This window comes from Martes martes (assembly GCF_963455335.1).
Source record: "Martes martes genome assembly, chromosome: 1".
Classification (NCBI taxonomy): Eukaryota; Metazoa; Chordata; class Mammalia; order Carnivora; family Mustelidae; genus Martes; species Martes martes.
The window spans coordinates 101121609-101149181 of NC_137888.1; the positions used below are offsets into that span (position 1 = coordinate 101121609).

The 27573-nt window shown below is 39.6% G+C and overlaps 1 protein-coding gene across 2 annotated transcripts; it reads right to left on the reverse strand.

The window, feature by feature from the left end:
• Positions 1-1662: 1662 nt before the first annotated feature.
• On the reverse strand, positions 1663-21580 carry KCNMB3 (potassium calcium-activated channel subfamily M regulatory beta subunit 3; the record flags this gene model as incomplete). Of its 2 annotated transcripts, none has more annotated exons than XM_080823548.1 (4): positions 1663-1707; positions 6528-6726; positions 10355-10546; positions 21519-21580. In XM_080823548.1, the coding sequence occupies 4 exons, from the start codon at positions 21578-21580 to the stop codon at positions 1663-1665; spliced, it is 498 nt and encodes a 165-aa protein (XP_080679674.1). The 2 variants fall into 2 exon arrangements, with proteins under 2 accessions (XP_080679674.1, XP_080679673.1); XM_080823547.1 differs by lacking the exon at positions 1663-1707 and adding an exon at positions 4985-5368.
• Between the last annotated feature and the right edge of the window lie 5993 nt (positions 21581-27573).

The following is a 27573-nucleotide window of genomic DNA, read 5'->3' on the forward strand; positions in this document are numbered from 1 at the left end:
ATCGTGGGGTTTAACTCAAGATAACTATGGTCCTGAAGAAATTGGCTTGGTAACTACCTCAGAGGGTTAATAAGAAAAAAACAATAATAATAAATGAGTCACAATTCAATACTTCAGGCTCTGATGTTACAGGAATTTCCAGAGCACTGTAGTTTAGATTTATAAAAAGTCAGAGTTGGCATGCCATATTTTTAATGGCATTGGAGACTTGAGAAAAATTTTTGGTTAAAATGTAATCATTGCTCCAGCCATGGAAAAGACTATAGCGCCAGGAGGCTTATGGTACTAGATACTTGAATTTGGCATTCAAAATTAGTTGTGTTCTCTTTTCTTATTATTAGTGAAATTGGTGTGTGTATATTTGCACACATTTCTACTTGTGTACACACTGCTTGCTAGCCCTAGTCAAGAGGCATCTTTTATAAAAGGTGTAAACATCAGGTTCTAAAGTTCAGAAGTGTTTAGAATCTATTAGGAGTTTCCCAAGTTGGGATGTTAGTTTTTAAATAAGCTTATTTCACCCAAGTATTCCACTGATAAAAGTTTCACACTTCCTTTTTATTCATGAAGCACCATTCCTTTTCCTTAGTTTTAGACATGTTAATATTACAGCCATGCTAGTTAGCATAAAGTGACAGTTATGAGCCATAAGGAAATTTTCTGACTTAATTTTTACACAACTACATAATGAGTTTTAGTGGGTGGGTTGGGGGGGGTTGGAGGGGTGGGAATCAGTCTATTGTACGCTTAGGTAGTTTAGGTAACTGATTTTCACTACCAACAGTAGACCAACAGTAGACACCATTCTCCATGTTGGTAAGTATGGAAAGGTTTTTTTTAATGCATTTTGTAAGCCAATTAAGTCTATAAATGTATCTGAAACCTTATTTAATCTGTCACTACAATAATTTTGTGGTTATGCTAAGAGCCATGTATATTTTTAGGTGATTCTTAATTTTTGTTCCTCCTTCTAGGTAAACAACAAGGAGGCAGAAGAGTTTCATTGTTTTATATTTTCTCAAAGTATCTTTAATAAGACTAAACTTCTTCATTCTAGTATGAATTTCCAAATGTAGTCATCATGATCTACCAATTTCATAAGAAAAAGTCCCTTATCAGTTTTAATTTTTGTTCCAAAGAGTGGTTGGAGAGCTTGGACTTCATGCGGTTTCTAGAAATGTTTTTGGCTATGGAACCTAAGTTTCAAATACAATTAATAGTTTCAATGTGACTTAGTCCTTGGGCTTAATTGGGTTGAATAAAATCTAAATATATCCTTTTGGAACAGAATACTTTAATATTTCGGAGAATGTGGCACTACCAAAAGAAGACTACTAACACATCAAATGTTGACTTTGTTCCAGGAGAAGCCCCCACCACCCTTTTTTGGCCCCTTTTATTGTACCAAATCTATTTCTCTATATTTTGTCATTCAGTGAATTGAAGTCCTATGGTATAATGCATTCATTAGGAGAAGAATGTTTTTAAATGTTCTTTTAATGATGGCCCGAAAAGGATTTGACACAGCAAGATGCATGTGTTATTGTACTGAGAATATAGAATAATAGTGTCACTAAATTTAAGACCTCTTCCCAGTCTTGCTGTTCCTAGCAAGAAGTTTGGCCTGTGACTGCACTTACTGTTTGTGCTCATCAGAAACTGTCAATGTCTGCTTTTTCTTTTAACTTTGCAGTCTGTAACATCACGCTCTTTATTAAAAAAAGAAAAAAAATGACTTGTGTCCAAACAGTCCTTAGTGTACTATGTACTTTAAACAACAACAACAACAAAAAAAACTGTGATAATTATATTTTGCCTTTTTTTTTTGAATACTTAAAAGCAAACCGGTGCTCCTAATACTCAAAATTTAGCTGAACTTGAGTTCTTACCAATAATGACCAAGAATAGTTGATTGAAAACCTGAAACTATTATGTCTTAAAAGGCAACTTTTCTGCCCCAGTAAATTGATGAATATTGAGAGACATATCTGTTTGAATATTAACTTCTTTTAAGCATAAGGCATTATGTGTTTCAAGCAGAAATATATGTATATACCTACACATATGAATGTGTTTGTATATGCAGACAGATTTTTTTCAAATCAGTTAAAGACCAGAACCTAAAAAGTGAGGTTAGGGTGGAAGCAAACTGGTTTGCTTTCAGTTATCATAAACTTTGCAAAAGGGAAGTCTGGGCTTTCCTTGGACTAGTAGTACATGTGGGCATTGATACTTTGTACTTCCAAGCAATTAACAACAAATAATTGCTTAAATTTTCTTTGCCAAATGGTTTGCATGACTTTGAATTAACATTGTTCTAAATTGACTTTGTTCTCCCAGCATAATGTCTCTCTTTCCCGAGATGAGATCAGGAGATGAACCAAGTAGCTGTACTCTGTGAGTGGAAAACTGTAGTAATTGAAACACTTCAGGTTTTACACTTTCACTTTGTAGGTTTTAAATCAGTGGTTTTGAAGTTGTTAAGAGAAAAATCCCAAGAATTGCATGTTGTTAGATGCATGTCAAACTAACTAAGAAATGACTAGAGAGGTGCCCTTAAGAAATCTATAGGCTCTCAATTTGCAAAACGATTTAAAATATGTGTGCATACATCTATTTTATTTCAGGAAAGTCTGGTATACAAAATAATTTATGACAACCTCTTAAACGGCATGTTCTGGACCTTAAATATATATTACATTTAGCCAAGAGAAGGTGGGAAGGAATCTTCTCCTACAGTTCCCTACACTAGCCCCTACTACCAGCTGGCCAATGAAAGGTACCAAGGCTGACTCAATTTTACTTTTTAATAAGATTTATATATATTTTAGGTGTACAATATGATTTGATATTTATGTATAGTGAATAATTATAATCAAGCTAATCAATGTGTCATCTCACATAGTTACCTTATGTGTCTATCTGTGTGATAAGAACACCTGAAATCTACTTTCTTAGCAAATTTCCAGTATTCAAGATAGTATTATTGTCATCGTCTTCATGCTGTACATGAGATCTCTAGACTTAATTCATCTGATAACAAAGTTTGTACACTTTAATTAACATCTCGACATTTCCCCCACTCCCAATAATCACCATCCTACTCTACATATCCTACTCTGCCTCTGTCTATTTGACATTTTTGGATTCCACATATAAGTGAAATGCAGGTTTTTTCCCCTTTGTGTGTATGGCTTATTTTACTTAGCATAATGCCCTCTGGGTTTATCCATGTCATTTGCAAATGGCAGGGTCTCCTTTTTTAGGTCTGAATAATATTCCATTGTGTGTAGATACACACCTCATGTGTGTGTTGTGTGTGTGTGTGTGTGTGTGTGTAAGATCACAATTTATTCATCTGTTGATGGACAGTGGTCGTTCCATATCTTGGCTACTGTCAGTAATGCTCCACTGAACTGGGGAGTGCAGATTGTCTCTTGGAGGTACTGATTTCATTTCCTTTGGGTATATACCCGAAGAGGGATAAGGCTGGCTGAACACTGAAACTTAGAAAACAATTTTTTTTAATCTACTAATGTTTTTGAGCACTTTTACTAGATGCCAGAAGTTGAGCGAGGTATTTTATATACTCTGCCTTGTTTATTCCTTAACCCCATAAAGGAAGAGATTATCCTCATTTTATAAGTGAGACGAGAGAAGCTTGAACCTTCATTTCAGTTCAGCAGAATTGCCCAAGGATACATATCTGAAAAACTGTAATGATGGCCTACGAATTCACATAAAATCCTCTTGAGACATGTGTTTTTCCTACCATTCCACGCTAGAAAGAAGAGAAAGCACCAAAATTGTTCATTACTTGTGAAGTCAATATTTTCCCCTCAACCACAGGATTTCTATTTATTTTTTTTTAATTTTTTTATTTTTTGTGAAGTTAATATTGCTCTAATTATCCAGTCTATTTAGTCATTTGTGACTTGAAATTCATATGAAAAAGCATAATATTGACTTAGAAGCAAATTTTCTGTTTTGATTACATCTGCATATAAAAGTTGCTTCAAAAGTCTCATTCTTTCTATTGTCCATGATATATGACTTTTTAGTAAAATTTAAAGATACTTTAAGGCACGCTGGTTTTCAGAACAAACTCTTTTCGACTCATATTCAGCTTACTCTGGAAAGCACTTGTTGGGAGAGCCTTGTGACATTCATTAGTTAGTAGCCATAGTTGAGTCATTAATTAAAGCTCGGACATTTGCTGACTATCCATGGGGGACTTGTCTACAATGTGGATCATCTGACATGAATGTTAAATTCCATCTAGTACAGCCTCTCCCCGCTTCACATTTCTGGCCGTCTCTCCCACTCCCACCAGAATGTGCACAGAGAATAAAATGAGCTTATGGAAAGCATAATTAACTAGAAAAATGTGGCTGAAAGCAAAATTACATGGTACATGGTAAGGTTAAGTATGAATAGTTCCAAGCTTAGTGAATTTGCTAGGCAGCAGCTTTCCTCCTTTATCATGAATGGGGAGGTAGAATGGTAGCCCACATTTTTTTGAAATTACCAGATTATTCTCTTCCAAACTTGATCGTGAATGGCTTGATTTTCACTAAGATTTTTTGAGAAATATTTTGAGGTGAACTCTGTTGCCAACAATGAGACTGGCCATTCAGTGGTCAGCAGGTGGATGCCCTCATCGTGTACTCCACACCGACGGGTTCCACGAGAGCCAAAATTAGATCAAGCACAACTACCTGAAGGCTGTGTTGCCGTGAGGGAACAAAAGCACTGCCTTGGCTCACGTGGAATATGTGGGGTAGAGGAAAGACGGTGAGCTTGTGGTTATTTATAGAATAGATGGACTACATAATGAGGCTTTTTAAAAATGTTTCTTCCTGTGTGGAGTATCATGCTTGATTTGAATGGCCTCTACATGGTTAGTCTCCAAGCAGGCATCATTAAGTCCTCAGGTGCAAAAGTTGCCAACCATCCAAAGGCCAAGACCTTAATGTGGCCACCATCATAAGATTTCTCTGCTCCTCTCTTGGCTCCTCCCCATGCTCCACAGTTTGAATCGATGCTGTTCCGTATAAGGTACTTTGCCACCTACCACGTCTCTGTGTGAGGGGCTATATTTTTCACACAATAGGGACAGGTACTGTGTTAATCTCACCATGCCGACAATCAGGGCACCACCTAGCAGAGTCAGCGTTGGCCAGAATAAACAGTGGAAGATAACCATTTGGTCATACTTTTTTATGAGAATGACATCTTCAGATCGGCTGTCTGGACTGTAGAAGCATGAAAAAGGGGTCCCATTTTTGTGATCGAAGAATTCCTTTATGTCCAGAGCACTGTTGAGCAAATCATTCCTGTCTCGGTGGCACTTGGGTGTGTAAAAGCACTAGGAGTGTGAAGGAGGAAGAAAGATGAGGACACTGTCCCCGAAACCAAGCATTTAAGCAACAGTTTTAATTCTGAAAAGGCTTCAAACCGAAGCTATTCATGGAGAGTTCGATCTCAGAAGGTGATGAAACCTGTTGCAGAGCCCATGGGGAAGGGTGGACAGGAGGGCACAGAGTGAAATGGCCATTTCCAGGCACTAGGCAGAAATGGGGGAAGGGATTCTTAGAATATAGACATTGCAGAAGAGGCAGTGACCAGCATCATAAGGACCATGCTCTCTCCTCATACAGGCACTTGGTCTTTGTCCACTCAAAAAATACCTGTTGAGCTCACTGTGCTTTCAACACCTATGAATGCCTCTAGCCTAGTTGTCTTGATTTCCCATAGAAAATCTTTCCCTAAGGGATAGTTTGTTGAGGCTTCTGCCCTAGGCCCACAAAGCCTTCCTACATAGGCTTTGGTTCACGGAGGGCAGAACCAGTGAAGGGATCTGTCAGCTGGTGATCTTTTTTTTTTTTTTTCCCCAAAAAAACTTGAGATTTTTTTAGCATATTCACTAGGCACTCGTGGCACTGTGCTTAAGGCCTACAGAAATGTTTGAGACCTTAAAAATGATTGTATCCAAAACAGAAATCATCAGATGGCTTAGTGCCCAAGTAAAGACAACAAAGTATAGCATGTTAACTAATCTAATACAAGCTAACTTTTTCATAGTTAGGTATAAATAAACACTATAAACATATGAATCAATTTAGTAACCTATTAAAATAAAAATTATAATAATCCTTTAAATTTATTTGATAAGAAAAATTGTTTACTTGATTTAAGATGTGTTGTGAGTACATTTTCACATTTTTTATATGATAGGGAGTAGGACTTCCAAAAGTAAAACTGCCCACAATTGACTCTGTTCACTGGCTCAGCTGGAAAATTCTAGACACCAGTTCGCAAAATTGGAATAATTCCTTTCCATTCTGTATACCCCATTTTTTCCTCCAAGAATGCTTTTAGCTTCCTTTATCCTGTAAAGGCATTCACTGGAGGGAAAGAGCTTTATCCCTAGAGATGGTCTGGGGTACTGCACTCTGCTGGGGACAGTCTGGCACAGAAAAAAGGACTATAATTAGAACTCCTTCATTACATGAACTTTACATTACCTTCGAATTTATCTGGACAGCCTCTTCATTATAATGTAGGAGAGCTTTCTGACCTGAATGGGTGAGGTTCACAAACACCTGAAGACATGGGTACTTGCCCTGCCCTCGGCAGTCCACACCACAGGTGAAAGCACAGTCCATCCAGTCATCCATGATATGAGCGTGGATGATAGTACAGTTTGATTCTTCTCTCTGAGTGCTTCAATTGGAAAAAGATAAATGATCTTCACCCTCTACAATGTAGTTGTTTATTTCTCTCTTTTTTTAAGAGAGAGAGAGAGAGAGCAAGCGGAGGGAGGGAGGGGCAGAGAGAGAGGGAGAGAGAGAATCTCAAGCTGACTCCACACCCGGCATGGGACCCAGTGCAGGGCTCGATCTCAAGACCCTGAGATCATCACCTGAGCCAATATCGAGAGTCAATGCTCAACCGACTGAGCCTCCCAGGTGCCCCAGTTTTATATTTCTAATGTTATAGCCCAAGGCATTTGTATATTTAAAGGTAATGTAGAATCATTACAGAAGGTACATAGTGGTTAGGAATCATGGAGAACATTGAGAAAGGGGATAAACAGCAAACTGGTAAGTTTCATCTCAATTATGACCCTCTTGGTGTATTTCTAACTACACCAACCCTTTGATCAATGGTTTTCAAACTTCAGAATCAACTGAGCAAGTGTGTTAGAGTGAAGAACTTGTGGATTCTATGGCTTCACTCCTCGAGATTTGTATTCAGTTGATCTGAGTTGAAGCCCAAAAATCTGTGTTTAGCCATATTTAAGATGCAGGTATTTGGCAAACCATGCTTTGACAAATATTACTGTAACCACATAGTCAGAAATCTTATCCTCTCTCATGCTTTGTCATCTCAAGATGTACCCATTTTCCTGCCCTATGGAAATGTGCCTTTGGATGGAGTCCAACCACACTCAATGTGGCCCTGGGTCAATATAGCCTAGTAACAAGGTACATTTCCATGGTCTCTGTATACTTCCAAAGAGCAAACAAATCATAGAAGGAATATCTCATTCGAAAACGTATACGTTTTGCTATCAGTAAGTTCCTTGAGGTCAGGAGGTACATCCTATTCTTCTTTATGTTCCTTAAAGCGAGAAGCGCCAGGCCTCCCACATAGTAGAGGCTCAGTAAGTGTTACAGTGAATTAAATTTTACTTGGAAAATGTTTCTTTGAGAATTTTCTCATGTACTACACACACAGAATGTTCTAGGTGCTATGAGAAGTGGTAGGCAAAATTCCTGCCCATGAAGATTTTGTGGTAGTGTTAAAAAGACAGATATGTATGAAATGATTAGAGGACAAGTTTTAGATAAAGTAAATGAGGGTCAGAGGACATGCTTGATTGAATGTACAGGACCAGCTCCTCATGCACCCTCACACATGTAGGTGGGTCCCTGTGTTTATTTCCTGGCGACTTAAACACAAGAAGTAAGATAAGCAAATTCTAAAGTCAATGTTTGAAATGCCTCATTGAAACTAGGGTCACACTACACTCCCATTGAGATCTTTGGTCATGAGTAAGCATTTTCTTTAATAAACTTGGGAGATGGTGCCATTCAAAATAATCTTGAGGCAAGGGCATAAAAAACAAACACTGGATGGAGCCTAAGAAGAATAAAATTTGAGGCAAGTGAAAATGCAAATATGGAAAATAAGGTTCTTTCCACAGGTTTAACACTAGCCTTCTTTCTCACAAAATTAAATTCTGTACTCATTTAGACCAAGAATCTTAAAATCATACTTTAGAGGCCCCTGTTTGTCTGTGCTAGAGCTAAGCTCTCCAAATTTCCATGCACAAGGACCAGGCCAGGCCTTTCCAGTAGAACCAGGGATGTATTTAGAGCTGAAAACATGAGCATGCTCTTTTGATAACACCGTGTGTCTATGTGTCTACAAGTAGGCAAAGTCCATCATTTGGTTGAAAGATGAGAGTCTAAGGGAGGTACAAGCTACTCAGGCCATCTTCCCTGAAGCAAAACCAGTCTCTGAGGTAGCACAAGATCACAAGGCAAGAGACAGAGGAGAACATACCACTCTCTTAAGCATTCATGTAATTACTTTAAGCAAACAATTTCTAGAAATGCTTAGAAAAGTAAAATTTAAATATGAGCAACAGTTTGGTGTCAGGTTGCAGAAGATATCCTTGAAACTTCTCCCAAATTATCACATTTTTAAAATAATCTGACCTGGACTTTCATACAAGTGCACATACATGTGCACACACACACACACACACAATTTATTCAGCTTACATAAATATGTATAATGTAGCTAGCTAGATAGGTAGATATAGATACAGATACAGATATAGATACAGGAGTAATAGGAAAAGGGAGGGAGTAGAGAGTAAGGATACAATCATGTATCCTGCAGACCATAAGACTCCTTACAGTTATGAGAACTGGGCCATAAATTTGACTCTGAGCTTCCTAGCAGCCAAAGCAATGAAGGAAATACAAATACATATAAGATTCCTGGTGTCCACTGAATAAAAGCTGGTTGATCAGAAGCATAACATAGTCTTCTGGCGCTAATACAAGAGGGAAAATTCTGGGCCCTTCTAATTGTAGCACTGTGTGCTGTAGCGATGGGGACCTTCACATTATTGCCCTAATAATGTAACTTAGGAATGGCAAGAGAGGAATCTGATAAATAACAAAAGCAGGCCGCCTACTTCTTGCCCTATGACCCTTTTTCCCCACTGATCTCTTAGGCCTCCCTCTCCCCATTCTCCCAAACTTCTGTAACTCTTTGGCTAACCAAAGGGAAAGTGTCCCTTGCTTTTCCCCTACTCCGTACTGCCCTCCCTCAAAGTACCCCCATGTTGTGTAAGCCATCTTCCAAAATTAAACCTGTGCTCCCCTGCCTTGATGAAATCTCCCATCCCTCCTATGGCTGCAAATTTTATTTAAGTATTAGGAGGCAAGGAGTCTTACATCAAAATGACAGGCCAGTTCTTTACTGGCTAAGTGACTTTGGGCAAGTTACTTGACCTTTCTGAATCTCAGCTTGCTCATTTTTAAAAGGAAAATTAAAACGATAAAATAATGCTACCATTAGCATTAGACTATAGACTTAAATAGGATAAAATATAGTATATTTTTGCATATAATATATGTTTGATAAATGCTGTTATTAAATGTATTTAATAAGGAAACCAATTAAAACAAAAGGAAGGAAACTAACATTTATTGAGCTACTACTATGTGCTAGATAGACATTATCAAACTCAAAAAGCTCAATAACTTTTATTGTGCTCATGTAAAAGACTTAAATTAACCATTCCCTGTGCTATCTGCTTGTTTGGTTGGTTGGTTTTTTTTTAAGATTTTATTCATTTATTTGACAGAGAGAGAGAGCAAACACAAGCAGGGGAATGGCAGGTAGAGGGATAAGGAGAAGCAGACGCCCCACTGAGCAGAGAGCCCAATGTGGGGCTCAATCTCAGGTCCCTGGAATCATGACCTGAGCAGAAGGCAGACACTCAACTGACTGAGCCACCCAGGCACCCCTGATATCAGCTTGTTAAAGGAAGAATTTATTACCTATATGCATATCTAATGTATGGATTAGTTGTTGAAAGTATTTTTCAGATCAAAGAGGGTGAGTGGCAAAGGAATATCTTCCGCTTTCTTACCACCCCTTCCTCCACCCTCAACTGCCTCCCAGCACTGAGAGACAAACAGGTGTTTCTATCTTCCCTTAGATAATGATTAGGAGGGCTGAAGAAGCCAAAGCCAGCCTCTTCTCCACCACTGTGTTTGGTCTGATCTGAATTGAAAACTCTGGGTCTCCTTTCTCGGTTTCTTACCTGAGCAAGAAAGGCTTTAGAATGGTTATTCCAAACAAGAAGAACATGAGGACCGAGAAGCCCATCATCGCAAACCCTAGCAGCACAGCTCGGTCCTCTCCAGCACTGGATGGCAGCTTCTTGTGCACATCTGGGAGGTCTCCGTCATTGTGGTCTATATTTCTATTCCTCCCTGAGGCAGGAAAGGCTGTCCTTTGGGGGAAGTAAAAAGAAGATATTTCAATAAACTCACAGAAAAATGGGAACATTTACCAACTCGTGGTGGGTGGAAGGATGATCCCATTTGCCATCCACCTGAAGGGGTTGTGGTCAGGTTCAGAGCAACACAATGAAATCCCATGTTCAGAGCTTGGTTAAAAACCCACCCAAACAAGCTAAATTTATGTTATAAAATATAATTAATATAATATTTTTTATGTATACCAATAGTAAGGAAGTCTTTAGAGAGCTGTTTAATCAATGAATAGAAAAGAATTACCTATAAGTAGTTTTCATCTGTATAGTTTTCATATATATGTATGTAAATAAGTATTATGAACTTGTTTATCAGTTAGGGATACTGCACATTTCCCCTGAAAATAATTTTTACATTCTTCAATGAGTTCCATATGTAAGGAATGGCTCAAAAAGTTCAGATTCAGAATTAACAACATCCGGAAATAGTAGGATTTGACTTGCTCTTTTATATTGTTCTTTTATAGGGAAAGGCAGTATATCTACCATGGGGCTTAGTGGCCCATGGCCAGTCCTTTCAGAATAAGGAAGTTTTCACTGCTCTCTTCTCCTCTCTGCTCTCCTCCTCTCTCTTCACTCACAGATCTGTGTGAATAGCCCTACATTCCTTCTCTCCCTCTCTCTGCTCTACACCAGCAAAGGATGTGATAAGTTCTTTCACAGTAGGGGTCCAGTGAACAGTAAAAACCAAAGTGAAGGTTGCTAACACGGACAGTATCCAGCCCACGGATAAGTTTTTGTTGTTTGTTTGTTTTTTTTTTTAATTCTCTGTGTGGTTTTTTTAATGTGGGATTAGTTGCTAACACTTTAAAAATTGTGAAATTTTTCATAAAAATGCTGATTACTGACTTTTGAAAACAATCATAAGGTCCACACTCCTGCTCCTGTCTATAAACAGCTGGCCAAGCCAAGCAGAGGCTGTCCCTATGGACTGGCATGTATTCTCCAATTTGCCAGAGTTTCACCACTTCCTATGGTCAATGTCATTGATTTGCAGATCCTTGCTCAGTAGGCATATGCGGTCCCAGAGGTAGTTCCACTTTAAGAGTCTTAACAAAATCTTAAGCCAAACAAATGCAGTTATAATGGTAGAAACTCAGACACCATCAAACTGAATAAAAAGCTTACTAAAATGTAAAGCTGAGCAACACTTTGTCAAGGGAATTGCTAGTTGTTTCCTTCCAAAAGTATATTTTATACTTTACCCCGCATCCTTCCCCTTCCTCTCCCTAGCTGCTTTTCTCCCTGGCAAAATCTTCAAAATTCAAAGACAGTGAGGGGAAGGTCAAGTAATCCAGGATGTCCTAGGAGCCTGCAGTGGGAAGCACTGGTCTCAGAGGATCACTGCACTCCTGGGTTAATATTACTTTGGGAATCAAGGATGTGGTTTGGGGATTTTTAATCTCTTTTGATATTTTACTCACCCTCTATCATCCCACCCTCAGAGAATAGGCAGGAAAAACAACTTTTTAAATGAAATTGGAGGCAGTACATTTTATAATTCATAAACAATTATAATAAAGAGAAGAGTTTTAGCCATAAAGTAAGATTAGATATTTTGTAGGTTTCCAGTACCCAATACCCTGTCTTTTCCCTCATGTTCTGAAACTGGACTTTAGTTGCTTCATACTATAATTCATCCTGGAGGTTGGTTGTGAGATACCTATGGAATCCATGCATGAAAAGCTTTATTATGAGGTCTCTCTGGCACTTGCAACATATTGATTTAATAGACCCAAGTATAATTGTTGATAGGCAAAACTGGCATAATTTCAGTGTGCATGGACAGCATCCACACAGGGGAAAACCTTTGATTATCTAACCCCAGTGGCCAAGATGCTGGTGTTCCTGAGTTCCATAGGACTGTAACAGTTAGAAAGACCATTCTTGGCAGGCCACCTCCCACCCTACCCCAGGGCAATGCACAGATAGCACACAATCGTCCTAAAAAACGTCCTATTTACTTAGCCTGGAGCTCCAGCCTGAAGTACAGGCTTCAGGTTTCCCATACATCTAGAGACTAAGAGGCATTTCCAGGGAACATAGGCAGGAGACACAATCCTTGCACACCCTCTTGGTCTTGCTATAGCTCAATAAGACCTCCCAGAAAGGAGCTTATACACTTCTCCAGAGCCCTAATTTTTGTAACTCTCATCCAGGAGACACCTCTAGATCACCTGATCTAAAGGCCAACTAGGTTTCCAGTTGCAGCCCCAAAGGACTCTAAAAATTTGCATACTTTGACAGCTGCTGCCTGAGGGGCTGGCTTCTAATCAGCCTTAAGCTAGATGCTAAATGAAATTCCTCCCCTCGGAACATTAACAGATCTTCACATACCTGATAGGACACATAAAGAATAAATCATGCAGTTTAGACAACCACAAAGAGATAGCCAAGAGCTAGAGAAAGGGTGAATGAGAGGACTCATCACCTACCCAAGACTATTCCTTCAAGGCTGAGAGAAGGAGCTGTTTTGCCCAATACACAGACACCAACACAGAGTGAAGCAAAATGAGGAAACAAATAAATACTTCCCAATGGGATTAAAAAAAAAAAAAAAACCACAACCTCAGAAAGAGATGAGAAAGCTACCTGATAAAGAATTCAAATCAATAGTCATAAAGATGCTCACCAAACTCAGGAGAAAAATGAGTAAACATGGTGAAAACTTCAAAAAAGAGAGAGATTATTAGAAAGTACCAAACAGAAGTCACAGAACTGAAGAACATAATAATGGAACTGAAGAATTGAACTGAAGAATTCAATATACTATTGAATACCCAATAGCAAACTGGATGAAACAGAACACATCAGCAAGCTGGAAGACAAAGCAATAAAACTCACTCTGACAGAGCAACAAAAAGAAAAAAAAAATTTTTTTAAATTGAAGACAACTTAAGAGACCAACATCAAATAGCATAACAGTCACACTATAGGAGGTCTCAAAAGGAGAAGAAAGAGAAAACGGGGCAGAAAAGTTATTTGAAGAAATAATGGCTAAAAACCTCCCTAGGGAAGGAAACGGACATCCAGCTCTAGGAAGTCCAGAGAGTTCCAAACATGATGAACCCAAAGAGATCCACACCACGACACATTATAATTAAAATGTCAAAAGTTCAAAGTAAAAAGAAAATCTTAAAGCAGCAAGAGAAAAACAAATTGTTATGTACGTGGGGAAACCTCATAAGGCCATCAGTGGATTTCTCAGCAGAAACTTTGCAGGCCAGGAGGGAGTCACCTGACATAGTCAAAATGTTGAAAAGAAAAAAATTCCAACCATGAATATACTACCCAGCAAGGTTATCATTCAGAATTGAAGGAAAGATAAGAAGTTTTCCACATAAGCAAAACTAAAGTACATCGCTCCTAAACTGGCCTAACAAAAAATGTTACAGGGATTTCTTTAAGCTGAAAAGAAATGGCACTAGTTAATAACAAGAAAACATACAAAATAAAAATCTCACTGGAACAGGTAAATATATAGTATAGGTAGTGAAGTAGCCATTTATAAAGTAATAAAATTAACTAAAACTGTAATAATTAGTTAAGAGATACATAAAATAAAAACAAATAAAATATGACATCAAAAACATAAAATAGCTCTGGAGAGGGGAGTAAAAATTTAGTTCTGGAATGTGTTCAAATTTAATTAAAGTTGCTTTCAGCTTAAAATCAACTATTATAGGGGTGCCCAGGTGGATCAGACAGTTAAGCCTCTGCCTTTGGTTCAGGTCATAATCTCAGTCTCCTGGGATGGAGCCCCACATCAGGCTCTCTGTTCAGCAGTGAGCCTCCTTCTCCCTTGCCCATTGCCTGCCACTCCCCTTGTTTGTGTGCACACACACTCTCTCTCTGTCAAATGAATAAATAAAATCTTTTTAAAAACTTGAATTATGGGGCGCCTGGGTGGCTCAGTGGGTTAAAGCCTCTGCTTTCAGCTCAGGTCATGATCCCAGGGTCCTGGGATCGAGCCCCGCATCGGGCTCTCTGCCCAGCAGGGAGCCTGCTTCCTCCTCTCTGTCTACCTCTCTGCCTACTTGTGATCTCTCTCTGTCGAATAAATAAATAAAATCTTAAAAAAAAAAAACTTGAATTATATTCAGAATATGATATATGTGAACCTCATAGTAACCACAAAGCAAAAACTGATAGTAAATACACACACATGCACCAAAGAGAGAGAGAGAAAGGAATCTAAAGACAACACTAAGGAAAATCATCAAAAATACAAAGGAAGAGAAAAAAAGAAGAAAGGAAGAAAGAAGAACTACAAAAACAGCCAAGAGAAAACAATTAACAACTTGGCAATAAGTACAGACTTATCAATAATTAATTTAAAAAAAATTTAAAAAAATAATAATTAATTTAAGTGTAAACATATTAAATTCTCCAATCAATATAAATTGTCTGGGGCTCCCTGGGTCGCTCAGTGGGTTAAAGCCTCTGCCTTCAGCTCAGGTCATGATCCCAGGGTCCTGGGATTGAGTCCTGCATCGGGCTCTCTGCTCATCAGGGAGCCTGCTTCCCCCTCTCTTTGCCTGCCTCTCTGCCTACTTGTGATCTCTGTCTGTCAAATAAATTTTAAAAATCTATAAAAAAAAATAGAGAGTGTCTGTATGGATTTTTTTTTTTAAAGCAAGACACGCTTATATACTGCCTACAAGAGACTCACTTCAAAAGTAAGGATACACACAAACTGAAAGTGGGGGCCAGAAAAAGATATTCCATAAAAATGGATATAAAAGGAAAGCTGTTGTAGCTATATTCATATAAGACAAACTTTAAAACAAAGACTGTAATGAAAGACAGAAAGGAGCACTACATAATGATAAAGGGGTCTATCCAGTAAGAAGATACAACATTTATAAATACATATGCATCCAACTTAAAAGCACTAAAACGTGCAAATATTAATAGACCTAAAAAGGGGAAATTGGCAGCAATAATATAATAATAAAAGACTTTAACACCCCATTTACATCAATAGTTAGAGCATCCAGATAGAAAATCAGTAGGAAGACATTGGCCTTACACAACACATTAGACCACATGGACTTTTATATATATATATATAGATATCTTAATAGGTATATATATATAGAACATTCCATCCCAAAGCAGTAGAATGTACATTCTTCTCAAGAGCACATGGAACATTCTCTAGAATGTATCACACATCAAGCCACAAAATAAGTCTTAATAAATTCAAGAAGATTAAAATCATATCAAGCATCTTTTCTGACCATAATGGTATGAAATTAGAGTTCAACACGAGAGGAAAATAAATAACTACACATAGTTGGAGATAAAATATGTTACTGAATAACTACTGATCAAAGAATAAATAAAAGGAAAAAATTTAAAAATACCTAGAGACAAGTAAAAACAGAAATATGACATACCAAAAACAGGATGCTGCCAAAAGCAGTTCTAAGATGGAAGTTCATAGCAATACAGCCTACCTCAAGAAACAAGAAACAAATGATATAATTTTATACCTGAAGGAAATAGAAAAAGAAGGACAAATGAAGCCCAGAGTTGTAGAAAGAGGAAAATAATATCAGAGTGGAAATAAATAAAATTGAGACAAAAAAGACAATAAAAAAGGGGCGCCACTGAAAACTATAAGACATTGACTAAAGAACTTGAAGAAGAAACAAATAAATGGAAAGATATTTTGTGCTCATTGGTTAGAAGAATTAATGTTGTCAAAATGTCCATAAAAACCCAAAGCAATGAGATTCAGTACAATGCCTATCAAAATTCTAATGACATGTTTCACAGAAATAGGACAAATAATTCTAAAATTTACGTGGAACCACAAATGACCCAGAATAACTAAAACAATCTTGAGAAAGAAGAACAAAACTAGAGGTAGCACACTGCTTGGTTTGAAACCATACTGCAAACCTGAAGTTATTGGCATAAAAACAGACAGAAATAAATGGAACAGAATAGAGGGCCCAAAAAGAAACCTATGTTTATATGTCAATTAATTTATTACAAAGGAGACAAGAATATACAGTGGAGAAAGGACAGTCTCCCAAATAAATGGTGTTGGGAAACAGGACAGCTACATGCAAAAGAATGAACCTGGACCACTATTTTACACCATATACAAAAATTAACTCAAAATGGATTAAAAACTGCAATATAAGACCTGAAACCATAAAACTTCTAAAAGAAACCATAGATGAAAAGCTCTTTAGTATGAGTCTTAATGATATTTTTCTGACTCTAACTCCAAAGGCAAGGAAAACAAAAGCAAAAACAAACAAATACAACTACGTCAAACTAAAATCTTTCTGCAAAGAAAAGGAAACCGTCAACAAAATGAGAAGGCAGTCTACTGAATCGAGGCCCCAAAGGAATCCTATGAAGTTTCAAGGACTATATGTTCTCATTCAGAAGTCATAAAACACAATAACGGCCTTTGAGTGAGAAAAAACAGATTCAGATCCACAAAAAACTTCAGATATTTGGACAGTATATAAAAATGTATCTGTGAGGGGTGCCTGGGTGGCTCAGTGGGTTAAAGCCTCTGCCTTTGGCTCGGGTCATGATCCCAGGGTCCTGGGATCAAGCCCCACATGGGGCTCTCTGCTTAGCAGGGAGCCTGCTTCCCCCCTCTCTGCCTCCCTGCCTACTTGTGATCTCTCTCTCTGTCAAATAAATAAATAAAATCTTTGAAAAAAAAAGAAAGAAAGAAAGGATTACAAATATCAAAAAGAGCAAGACTCTGCAATATGACCAGGCCAATATAAAAGAATCAAATATAATTTCTAAAAATGAAAAATAAAAAAATTTAAATAAAAACTCCATGGACAGATTTAACCGTGGATTAGACACATCCAAAAAGATAATTAGTAAACAGAGAGATGGACCTGCAAAACAGCCAGAGTATAAGACACGGAGTTTCTGTAATGGAAAATACTAAAGAGAAGTGAAGAAACATGGAAAATAAATAGGAAAGCTCTAACGCAAGATCTATACAGAATTCCAGAAATAAGAGAAATAAGTCAGAAGCAATATTTTTAAAAAGATAATAAAATCTCAGAATTGATGAAAACCTAGTCCTCAGATTCCATAAACCCTGTGGGATAAAATAAAGAAATCTACACCTAGACACATCACAGAGTTATTACACAGACACCACAACAGAAAATCTTAAAAGCAGCCCCTGAAAAAGACAGATCAACCGCAGAGGAATGACAGGCTGAGATGTCACTTCTCCATAACAGCAATGGAAACCAGAAGACAGGAATATTGTCAATAGACTGAGAGAAATCACGTGAGATGGAGGACATGGGGAGATGGAGAGGAGAAGTGAGTTGGGGGAAATCGGAGGCGGAGACAAACCATGAGAGACTGGGGACTCCGAGAAACAAACTGAGGGTTTTGGAGGGAAGGAGGTCGGGGGTTGGGTGAGTCTGGTGGTGGGTATTAAGGAGGGCATGTATTACATGGAGCACTGGGTGTAATGCATAAACAATGAATTCTGGAACACTAAAAAAAAATAAATTTTTTTAAAAAATCTTTTTAAAAAGTCACGTGAGACACGCAGGTGTAAAAAGGTTGAAGTTTGTCAAGCAAAGTCTAAAGAAAAGCAAGCTGATGTGAACCTTCAGGTTAAAAAGCCTTTTAGAAGTAAAGAAGGTGATAATATTGATTAAAGAGTCACCTGGAAGAGCTAACAATACTAATTTACACGTACCTGATAGCATTGCCTCACTGAAGAACTATAGGAAGAAATAGACAAAATCCACTGACAAATGAGGAGATATTTTTGCATAACTCCTCTGTGATTGACAGCTCAACCATATAAATTAGCGAGGAAAAGATTTTTTTTTTTTAAGTATTTTATTTATTTGGCAGAGAGAGGTCACAAGTAGGTGGAGAGGCAGGCAGAGAGAGAGGGGGAAGCAGGCTCCCTGCCGAGCAGAGAGCCCGATGCGGGACTCAATCCCAGGACCCTGAGATCACGACCTGAGCTGAAGGCAGAGGCTTAACCCACTGAGCCACCCAGGCCCCCCTAGCGAGGAAAAGATTCGAGCAAAGTAAGTAACGGGATCTATCTAAATGATAATACAGAATACTATCCCCTACAGAATATATATTCTTCTCAAACATATAAGCAACAGTTATGAGACCTAACCACAAACTGAGCCATAAAGAAAGCCTCAAGAAATGTCAAAGAATTCATGAAAGTAATGTACTTTTTACACGCTCATGTTATGAAACTTGAAAGATGTGGAAAAGTCGAGAGAAGAGAACAAAAATCACCCACAATTCTACCACTCAGAGATAATTTCTACTCACTTACTGTGTTATTCCCCTTCCCTCCTCTCTATTATTTTAAATAGAACAAGATCATTCTGGACATAGTGGGATTTTTTTTAATCTTGTCTTTTCACTTAACATAGTAAGCCCTTTCTTATGTCACAAGCAACTCTTTGTGACCCTTCTACTGGCTCCATAATATCCCATCAATTGGATATCGCATCAATTCCTTACCTAGTTCCTTATAGTTGAATATTGGGGTTTTTCCAGATTTCTGAGACCATAAACATCCCTGTAATTAACTTTGTGGTATTATAAGCGCCTTTCATCCAAGGACCTCAAAGCATTTCAGAATGACCTAATTTGGGGTACACCTGGGTGGCTCATTTGGTTAAGCGTCTGCCTTTGGCTCAGGTCACGATCCCAGAGTCCTGGGATCGAGCCGCACATCGGGCTCCCTGCTTGGTGGGAAGCTTGCTTCTTCCTCTCCCTTTGCCTGCCACTCTGCATACTTGTGCTCTCTCTCTCTCTCTCAATCTCTCTGTCAAAAAAAGAAAGAAAAAATCTTAAAAAACAAACAAACAAAGAACGATCTAATTTTGCTCTCTAGCCAGTAAGATGAGTGAATAGAATTTTTATTTCCTTTTGCCAGCAATACATTTCCACTTCCAACCAGTGTGTTACCTGGAGATGTTTAATTCATAGTCTAGGCAGTACCCACCCCCTTCTGTGGCTTCCAGGCAAACTGAACTGACTTTCCCACAAGCCCTTTTTCACCCATTGCCCCAGGCACCTTCTGTCTTAGCCTCAGGCAAACTCGATTTCAAAGAGCTTGAACAAGCTCCTCTGGCTGAGATTCCGTGCAGAAGCCAGGAGCCTCTCCCTCCAACACTGTAGCTTGTCAAAAAGGGTTCCTTAGAAACATGCTGCTCTTCCTCAAAGTTTGGTAATTCATCTGACGCTCCTTTCACATGTGTATGTAACTTCGAAGCATGGGGATGTTAAATTCGTATTTCCCTGTAATTTGTTTGTGTTACAGAGAAGCGGTGGGTAATCATTTTTATCCTTCTATTTTTTAATTACAAAATTGTTTAACAACTTCTTTTGAAGCACCAAATGCAGTTGAGTAAAGTCAGCATGGTTCATAGAGTTCAGCAAGAGGCAAGGGCAATCATCTGATTGTGCATCTCACCAATGAAAATGGGAGACGGTCTTGCTTAAGGGAGAACACAACTGCTCTTATGTCTAGTTAATTGTGTTATGAACAGGGCATTAAAACTTGTTCCCTTGCCTTTCGTCATTTGATTTTCTGCCATATAGTAATTCGCTTTAATTGTCTTTTCGCAAAAGCATTAGCGCATTTCAAGGAGAGAAGGGTTTTTGCCTCTATCTCTTTCTCCCTTGTTCTGTCTGTGTCTTCCTCCTCCAACCCTCACCACCGCCCAAACCCCTAATCTCACTTTCCTTTGTTTCTTGAACACCCATGCCTGTCATTACAGGATGTTGGAAGTGGGTGATGTGATGACCACTGTGGTCTTTACTGTTTCCAATTACTCAGCTCCCGACTCCACTTGAGCTACTAACAAACCATCCACATTTCCAGATACAGTGTGTGAACTTGGCTGAGAAATGTACCCCTGGCAAGCTTTTAGTATGCTCTTTTTCAAACACCCTGAAGCAAGGCTCCTCTTTCAATATCAGCATCCAGTTCTAACGGCTCCACCCACCCAAACCCAGAAGCAGACAGAAGAACTGTAACTTCACTGAAGGCTCACAGCCCCCCTGTTTTGCATTCCTCTGGGGAGAAAAAAAAGCTCCTTAAGATAGCCTTTCTCAGGGCACCAGGGTGGCTCAGCTGGTTAAGCCGCTGCCTTCGGCTCAGGCCATGATCCCAGGGTCCTGGGATGAGTCCCACATCGGGCTCCTTGCTCTGCAGGGAGCCTGCTTCTCTCTCCGCCTCTGACTGCCACTCTGCCTGCTTGTGCACTCTCTGTCTCTCTCTCCCCTGACAAATAAATAAATAAATAAAATCTTAAAAAAAAAAAAAGGAAAGATAGCCTATCTCACTTCCTCCCTTAGAGGGTAATGGGATAGTGTCGAGAGTAGCACATAGAAAGCCTGCCAAGGCATGTAGAGACTATTACTATCCCCACTTTATGGACAAGGGGATGAGGCAGACAGAGATTATATGACTTGCCCACAGTTAAATAGCTAGTTAAGGAGTGGAACTGAGATTTGAATCCAGGCCTGTGATTCCAGGGCCCAAGCATGCTTCACCAGGCAACCAAGCGCTGGTGGTAGTTTCCTAGACTCTTCATGCAACCCAGAGATATTTACTGAGCACCTAACATGTTCTGGGCCATGTTCTAGTGCCAGGGAAGCACAGGTCAGTCAAAAAAAAAAAAAAAAAAAAGTCCCTGGCCTTCAAGATTTGCAAGCCAAATGGAGGAGGAAACCAACAAGAAAAGTTGCAGCCCCCTAATGCCAGGACTTCTGGGGAAGACACGAAGATGCCCCCAGGATCCCCTGGGAGGTCTGGCAAGTGGGCATCCTCAGAGGATGAAGACCAAACCTAAACCTAACCTTGCCAACTCGTTATGGCCGCCCTTTAGCCACTTAATCAGCAAGAGAGGTTCTGGTGGCGACTTACCTCCCCTGGCGCCGTCGGCCACCCTGGAGTGTAATTTGAACGGGGATGCTGAACGGCTGCATGAGAGCGGGGGGCTGGCAAAATGGACTCCTTTCACCTGAGTCATAGCCTCTGAGCGCGCAGGAAGGGTGAAGCTTACGCATCAACGGAAATGGGGTCCCACCGGGAGCCACCAGTCCCAGCGGAGCCAGGCATCAGAAGTACCCTGGCCTCCTGAGCGGCCACGGAGTGGTGTGCAGAGCGCGTTTACCAGGAGAGCGGGGAAGTCGAGGCAGGCTGGCAGGAGGAGGTTCTGCAGATTCTTGGCACAGCAGAGCAGTCAATCCTAGACGCTCAAGAAGACTCTGCATAGCTTTGGGCAGCCAGACCTTCTCCCCACAGTTGCCCAGCGCCTGCCTCCGCCTTGTCACCTGTGTTCCGCTTCAGCAGCCGGGTGCATTACCATAGAGACCCAACCGCCTGCGGAAAGTTGAGGCCCAAGGGACCCTTTGTAATTGGTGAGGGACATACCCAGGTCAAGGTTTATAAAAAAAGGAAATGTTTTGCCCTAACCACATTTCCTTTTTCACAAATTGTCTCTTAGAGTGTACGTTTAGAGATTTTTCCAGTTAATTGCATGTTCCGATTAAGAGAACTCGTTTTTATATCATATGTGACATTCCAAATATTCAAGGGCCATAAAATAACTCACCATTAAAACTATATCAAAGTTGTAGAGAACTGTATCAAATACCATTTTATCTTTCCTTGATAACCCAGAGGATATTTGGAGATCTTTCAGTACCCTCAAATCATGAACATCAATTACCATTACTATGTAGCTTATTAAAACGTGGATAATAGAAGGTCAGATAGACCATTTTTGCCATCTGTTTTTAGTAAAGGTAATATCTTACCATTCTCCAAAACATAGTGTAAGCATAATCTTGTCTGTAAATATCCACATATATATAGCCAGATTAACTGCTACCGGTAGCTATTTTAATATTATTGAATGAAAAAAATATTGATATACTTCTGATTTGTATTATTTTTCTTTTTTTTTAAGATTTTATTTATTTATTTGACAGAGGGACAGAGATCACAAGTAGGCAGAGAGGCAGGCAGAGAGAGAGGAAGGGAAGCAGGCTCCCTGCTGAGCAGAGAGCCCAATGCGGGGCTCGATCCCAGGGCCCTGGAATCATGACCCAAGCCAAAGGAAGCTGCTTAACCAACTGAGTGACCCAGGCACCCCTGTATTATTTTTCTATTAGAGTATGGACGAAGTCCTTTATAAACTATTTGTTTCTAATGAACTGATGCAATTTGGAATAAAAACTAATAGCAACTAAAATTTTTCTCCCTTCTGCTCCCTACTTGCAACTTAGCCTTGAAAGTCTATAACCTTTCTTTTTCAGATTTACATGTACTAATAAATTCCCCTGCAATTTGGTATGTAACTCTCTTTAAAGTGGTAAATAATTTGCTACTATTTTTACACATTTGACTCCATCTCAGAAATATAATAGTGTTTGAGCCTGTGAGATTCCTACTTGGCTCCCAGCACTTGCATCTGTCTTTCCTGGGGCTTTCTGGTCATCCCCTTTTTCTGACTCTTATTCCATTTATATGAAAATATTCCCACGTAATCTTTAAAGATTTTTATTTATTTATTTGACAGAGAGAGATCACAAGTAGGCAGAGAGAGGGCGGGACGCAGGCACCCCGGTGAGCAGAGAGCCTGATGCGGGCCTCAATCCCAGGACCCTGAGATCATGATCTGAGCCAAAGGCAGAGGCTTAACCCACTGAGCCACCCAGATGCCCTCCTGTGTAATATTTGAACATTCACCTTGAGAGGATAGAGAGAGAGAGAAAGTGAGTTATTGCAAATTACTTCCATTCTCCATTCAAGAGTTCTGATAGACCCAGACATCCACTTTGGGTCCTGGACAAGTCAGGGCCTGAATATATCTAAGGTGTAGCTGTCATAATTGGCCATCTGAGATTGATCTCAGACCTAGCCTGTGCTTTGTTTTCTCTTCCTTTTTAAAGAGGGCCAAGATTACAAGTGAGAGGGAGTAACATAACCTGTTGCCCTTTGATTTCCCTCCTACTGTGGCTTCACTTGATAAGTGACTCACCTCTGCCCACCAATACCAGGCCACTCCCCTCTGGCACACACATACTTCCCTCAAGGCTCACAGTCTCAAAAAACTAGAGCAATCAGTATGAACTGCAATCCCAGTGTGTCTATTCAGGAGCATAGCAAGTAAGGCAGAAGGAGTATCATGATCAGAGACACCAGGTACATGCACCTTCACTGTCCATCAAGATCTCTGGTCCCCACACTTGGTCCCCTAGACCATCCCTGAACTCCTACCGTGCTCCTTCCTCTCAGAGTCGCTGGAGATCCCTCCCTGCTCCACAAAATATCCAGCTATGCGTTAACTGTCAGACCCACCATGTGGGTCCCCTTCCTCTCTGGGCCAGAATCTTTAGGCACCGGGTTCAAATCCCAGCTTTGTAACTTCAAGTGAGTTTAAACATTCACTGCCCTGGTTTTCCTCAGCAAAAAAGAAGAAAACTCATTGTGAAGTGTATGAGTACAGAGTACAATGAGATTTAATTAGTGTCCATAAACTGTTGTGAGATCTATAGATAAAATATGGTGTTGCAAAATGTTAGCATTGTGGATTCCTGGCTCCAGAGTCCATGGTAATTTTCTTTTGCATTTAACAAATGTTTTGTTCAAGGAAAAAAGAACCACCTTTCCCTTTCATCATGCTGGAGAAACTACTTCCTCATTCTTTTCCCAGTCTCTCAATTACACACTGCCTGTGACAGCTAAGAATTCTTTTGTGGCTAAAATTCTCCATGTTCCTGAAAACTGTATCTCTTTTCAAATTGAGACATACACAAATAATTTACAGCAACCTAAATGGTATGCAACGGCAGTCTACGTACTTGTGTGTTCTCTGTGTATTTGTGGGTAGGAGAATAAATAAATCCCTAAATGAACCATCATTCCAATAAGAGTAGTTTCTGCTGATGCAAACAACAATTTAAACTGTCAAAAGTAAAGTCATATCTGATCTTACATTCTCTTCACAGATAAAAATAACAAAAACAACAAGAGTATGATCTGTACCACATAGAGAGTCTTAATGAGATCTTCCATTCCTTTATCTTAATGACTGTCTCCAACCATCTTTGCTAGTCAAATGAATGCTGATCCTATGATCTAAGTTCGTGTCTGAGAAACCAGCATCACCTCTCTGCAGATGTTCGTCCTGCTCTGATGAGAAATAATACTAATGACTAACATTTATTGAGCGCTTAGTATGAGCCCGGCACAACTCTAAGGCTTTATATCTATTGAGTCATTTCTTGGGCAAGAGCAGAGAGCCACACTGAGTTATGCAATTTCACAAGAGCCACAGAGCTGAGCTTATCCTGGCATAGAGACAACTTATTGGATAATTATGGCAGAAACTAATAGAAACAATAGCTGAAACTGTTAGGTACTTCAACAGCCCCGGATTTATGTTCTTATTGCAAATCCACTGTGACCAAGTCCTCAGGTGGCACTGGGTATGAACATACTTCATAATAGCGTAAATGATCAGTGTTGATCATTACATGATCATTACATGATCATTACATGAGTGGCACTTGATTTCAAGTGTGGCCAGGCCCCATCTCTAGCTATTCTGATAAAATAGTTTGGGTGTCCTAATTACTTGCATATTAAAAAGCTCCTCCTATGATTCTAATACAGGTAGTCCTACATTCGTACTCTGGAAGACCCCACAGCACATTATGGGTTAATTAGGTCTTGGAGGCCTGACTTTAGAACACTAAACACTGGGGTGCCTGGGTGGCTCAGTTGGTTAACCACCTGCCTTCGGCCTAAGTCATGATCCCAGAGTCCTGGGATGGAGCCCCAGATCAGGCTCTCTGCAAAGAGTCTGCTCTCCTTCTTCCTCTACCCTTCCCTTCCCTTCCCTGCACTCATGCAGCTCACGCGCCCGCTCGCTCTCTTGTTCTCTCAAATAAATAAATAAAATCTTGAAGGAAGGAAGGAAGGGAGGAGGGAAGGAAGGAAGGAAAAAGAAAGAAAAGGAAACTAAACATTGTGTCTAGTACCAGATCACACGACTTCCCTGGAGCTCAGCTTTTTCCTCAGTATAGTGTGGCGGTTGGAGATGATTTAATGCACTTTTCACTTTAAAGATTCAATAAAAATCTATTAAACCATAAGTTTGTTTGCAAGAAAATATGATCTCCTCTCCTGGAGTTATGAGACTATAAAAAGTCCCCATGTGAGCTGATAAGCAGCCCCACTGCCCTAGAAAGAAGAGAACCAACCACCCATACTCACCCCGCATCTGCCAGGAGTAATGATCACCCTGCACAAGGCATCGTGCTCAGGGCTTTGAGAACATTATTTGCTCAGTCACGTGACCCAAAGAGGTCGTCCTTCACATATCCCTGCAGGAGAGGCCACAGAGCCTAGAGAGGCTGAATAACTTGCCCCAAATCACAAAACCACAGCAATAAGGGGCAGGTGATATGTGTCTTATTCTTAAGGTTTGCCCAGGAATGTTGTGACCAGGAGATAGGATATTCATAAATTTTGTTAGGTATTGGGGGTGTCCTAATTACTTTCAGATCAATTCTTGTTCCTGACTTGACCAAGTCTCCATTTCTTGGCAAGTGATATCTCTTCATTAATTCTAATACCACCTTACAAATTATGAAATAATCCTCATGAGAATTCAATCAGAATTATCAATTAACCAGAAGTTATTTGGGTTGTTTTGTTTTGTTTTGTTTTGGCTATTTCTCTTTCTGAGGAGAAAAAGACAAATGATAGGAAAATGAACCAGTATTAGAAATTGAATTTTTAAAAAAATAAAATTCCAGGAGAGTTCCTGGGTTAGTAGTGATTCAGGTAACTCTTCTGTTTCAGGTAAGACACATTTGTGGCTAGTAGGTTCCTGATCTCATAGCAGTTATGTTTAATGTCAGCTTCTCCTAAGCTCAAAATATTAGCTCCATGAGGGAGCTCTCCATGAGGGAGACATAGACAAATCTCTGTCTGTTTTAGCCATTACTGTATCCCTAGCTCCTAGAACAGTGCCTAGCTTAGATGCCCAGTAAATAGTGCTGCCATGATTGAAGAAGCCGAGCACTACCCCCAATATTATTCTGTATATATTAAGGGCAATTACTTCCAACCAACTGGGGTAGGCTTGAAAGACCAGACCATTTGGCTCTCCCAATCTAGATCTTCCATGTATAGTTACAGCCTCTCCACAGTGTGAATTAAAGTTCCAAATGATGATTGTGAGGATCTGCAAGAGACATAACCATTCTATTCAACAGGCACTTAGTGAGGCTCTCCTAGTACAGAGTTCGATTACATTCACTTATCCCACAACAGTGATTCACAAAGGGGATGCTGTCACCCCCTGGTGGGCAATTTGGAAAGCTGTGGAGTGTTTCTTGTTTGTCCCCATGATAGGAGTGGACAGCCAGATGTGCCAGATGCCCTGTAGTCTGCAGGAATGTCCCAAACAACAAAGAATTGCCCTGAGGGCCATGGGATTATCCAGGTCCCACTGGACATAAGCCTGCTCATAATGATCTGAGCTGAAACCTAGCTTCAGGGGCACCTGGGTGGCTCAGTGGGTTAAAGCCTCTGTCTTCAGCTCAGGTCATGATCCAGGGTCCTGGATCAAGCCCCCGCATAGGGCTCTCTGCTCAGCAGGGAGCCTGCTTCCTCCTCTCTCTCTGCCTGCCTCTCTGCCTACTTGTGATCTCTGTCTGTCAAATAAATAAATAAAATATTTTTAAAAAATTAAAAATAAAAAAATAAAATAAAACCTAACTTCATTTTACATATAAATACAAAGTATCTGTGTTTGAGTGTATTTGCATGTTTTTCAATACCCACTTAATTTCCCAAAAATGCATCTACTGTATAAATTAAGAGAAATGTGTACTTGGCTTTGTTCAGAACTTCATCAAAAGTTCTTCACATCTTAGGTGTACCTGGGTGGCTCAGTTGT